Source organism: Laetiporus sulphureus (assembly GCF_001632365.1).
Source record: "Laetiporus sulphureus 93-53 unplaced genomic scaffold LAESUscaffold_157, whole genome shotgun sequence".
In the NCBI taxonomy this organism is placed as follows: domain Eukaryota; kingdom Fungi; phylum Basidiomycota; class Agaricomycetes; order Polyporales; family Laetiporaceae; genus Laetiporus; species Laetiporus sulphureus.
This window is the reverse complement of record NW_024468666.1, coordinates 4,019-6,141: the sequence shown is the minus strand read 5'-3', so window position 1 is coordinate 6,141 and position 2,123 is coordinate 4,019. Positions and strand designations below refer to the sequence as shown.

At 48.8% G+C, this 2,123-nt stretch overlaps 1 protein-coding gene across 1 annotated transcript; it reads right to left on the bottom strand.

Moving 5' to 3' along the window:
- Positions 1 to 707: 707 nt before the first annotated feature.
- On the bottom strand, positions 708 to 1,394 carry LAESUDRAFT_765355 (uncharacterized protein; the record flags this gene model as incomplete). The annotated part of the gene is made up of 2 exons (XM_040913648.1): positions 708 to 929; positions 1,122 to 1,394. The coding sequence occupies 2 exons, from the start codon at positions 1,392 to 1,394 to the stop codon at positions 708 to 710; spliced, it is 495 nt and encodes a 164-aa protein (XP_040757348.1).
- Between the last annotated feature and the right edge of the window lie 729 nt (positions 1,395 to 2,123).

Genomic DNA, 2,123 nt, shown 5'->3' with positions numbered 1-2,123 from the left:
CAAGGGTCCCTCCGCTCATGTATATAAGCCAGAGCTCTGAGACGCATAAGTCCCCCAGACTTATTCTCATCTCTGCTACGCCTTTCCATACAGTGTTACCAGTGCTCACTTGCAAGGCACTGCTTTACCTTGATCATCTTTGTGTCCATCCCTACGTCGACAACAGTCAGTAAGTGTTTGATCATAAGGTCATAGGCTTAGTCGGCGCTCTGCGTCCTAAGTTTGTGATAGAAGAATAAGTCTGCTCATCTTACCTGCCTCGAGTGCCTGCCCAGCGTACTCGCCGCAGTGTTGCATCTTCGCACATCCACCCGCACGTTAGCAGTGTCATATCTTCACCTGACGTTCCGTTAGTCGCCGACTCTACCAGCGTAAGCTGCACCAAGGCATTGCGCAGCATCGACGGTGTCATCCGTCATCCTCGAGTGAGAACTCCAGAAGAGTTCTACGAGCAGCGGCCCATAAGACCCCTGCCAAGGCCAGGACACATTTCTACGGGAGGTCGGCCCCCTCGCAGCACTAGTTCAATTTCTATTATCCAGACTCCCTCGGTCAGGCGATCGAGACTACCTGCAGGACCATCTGGTCCAGATCTCAATCAAGGGACATACGTTGAGACTGCTACAGGGTCTCATTTCATCTATCCTCTCGCCGTCTCCATCATCTCGACTCAGCGCGTCGAAGGCACCCTTCGACAGATTCGTATCCTACTCACCAAACGATATCGTCGTCAGCTTGACGACCACGACATCTTCGACCTCGAGCATCTCATACTCAAGCTCGAATCCCTCCGCAACGACATAGCGGAATTCAAGCTTTCCTTCGTTCACCAACACGTGGTTCGTGACTTCTGCAACTACGTCCAGGAAAGGAAGCATCAGGGTGGAGAAGCTCGCTGGATAATCAGAGATATTATCCAGAAGTATCGTCTAGGAATACAGGTCACAGGGCGACCTTTGCTGTAGATACGAATATTCATTTTGTATATGTCTTCATCTGGCGATTCGAACAATCTTGATAACTTCAAGCAGTTAAATCCAATCGGTCACACCTTCGATTATCTTTGGGATTCAATTCCACGTGCTCTTCGAGACAGAGCAGGTGAAGTGTTTGCTACATACGAGGACACGTTCGACATCGATTACCACGACGTATATCACATCTACGCCCTCCAAATCTATCCAGAATTTGATTGGAGGAACGTCGCGGTTCATATCTGCTATATCCCTATTGGATCTGAAGAACCTGAAGACCGTCTCACCGAAGCTTACAATAGCTTCGTCGATTGGCTCGAAGAAGTCGAGCGTATTTGCGAAATTCATCATAACCACCAGTGGTCTGCAGTCAGGGACAAAACCAGGTTTTTGTGGCAACCCTTCGTCAAGGTCATCCATCGAGACCTTTGGTTGCTGCGAAACCAACGCTCAGGACGAGTAATTGTCCGACAGGCCACGATCGCCAATAGCCATATCGTCGAGTTCGAAGAACATCTTCGAGAAATAGAGGAAGAATTGTAAGATGATGACTCCCACTCCAAATGATCCAAGCTTCTCTCGTGCTCCATCTTCGGAGCTTTCCGCACGTCTTAATATTGTTTTGCAACCCCCGAATCCTATCATTCGTCAAGCCCTTGCCAACACGGCGCCCCCAAATGCGAACATATCCGAAAATGTGAAGAATTGGGTAGTCGATCTCGTCACAAACGTGGTGGAAAAAATGCGTCAACAAACGGTGGCGCATTACGAAAATCTTATCCAGCGCCAAGCGCATACAATGGAACGTAACACCACGGAGTTTCACAATCGGACGGTCTTCTTAGACCAACATCGTCAACAATCTGAGTCTCAAATCGCAGACTTGGAGAAAACCTCATCAGCCTTACTTGAGGAAAACAAGACCACTAATGAAGCGTTTGTGGCAGTTGACGATGAAATCAAGGATCTCCAAACGAGAGGAGAAGACCTAAAGAAATCACATGATCGACTTCACGCATGGGCATCTACGCAGGGATGGAAAGCAGGGCAAGGCGGTAACAATGTCGACGACACGGACGACGACGATGAGCCGTCATTTGGTCGCAAGGGTAAAGGCGTAAAAATTGACCAACCAGAAAAATATGATGG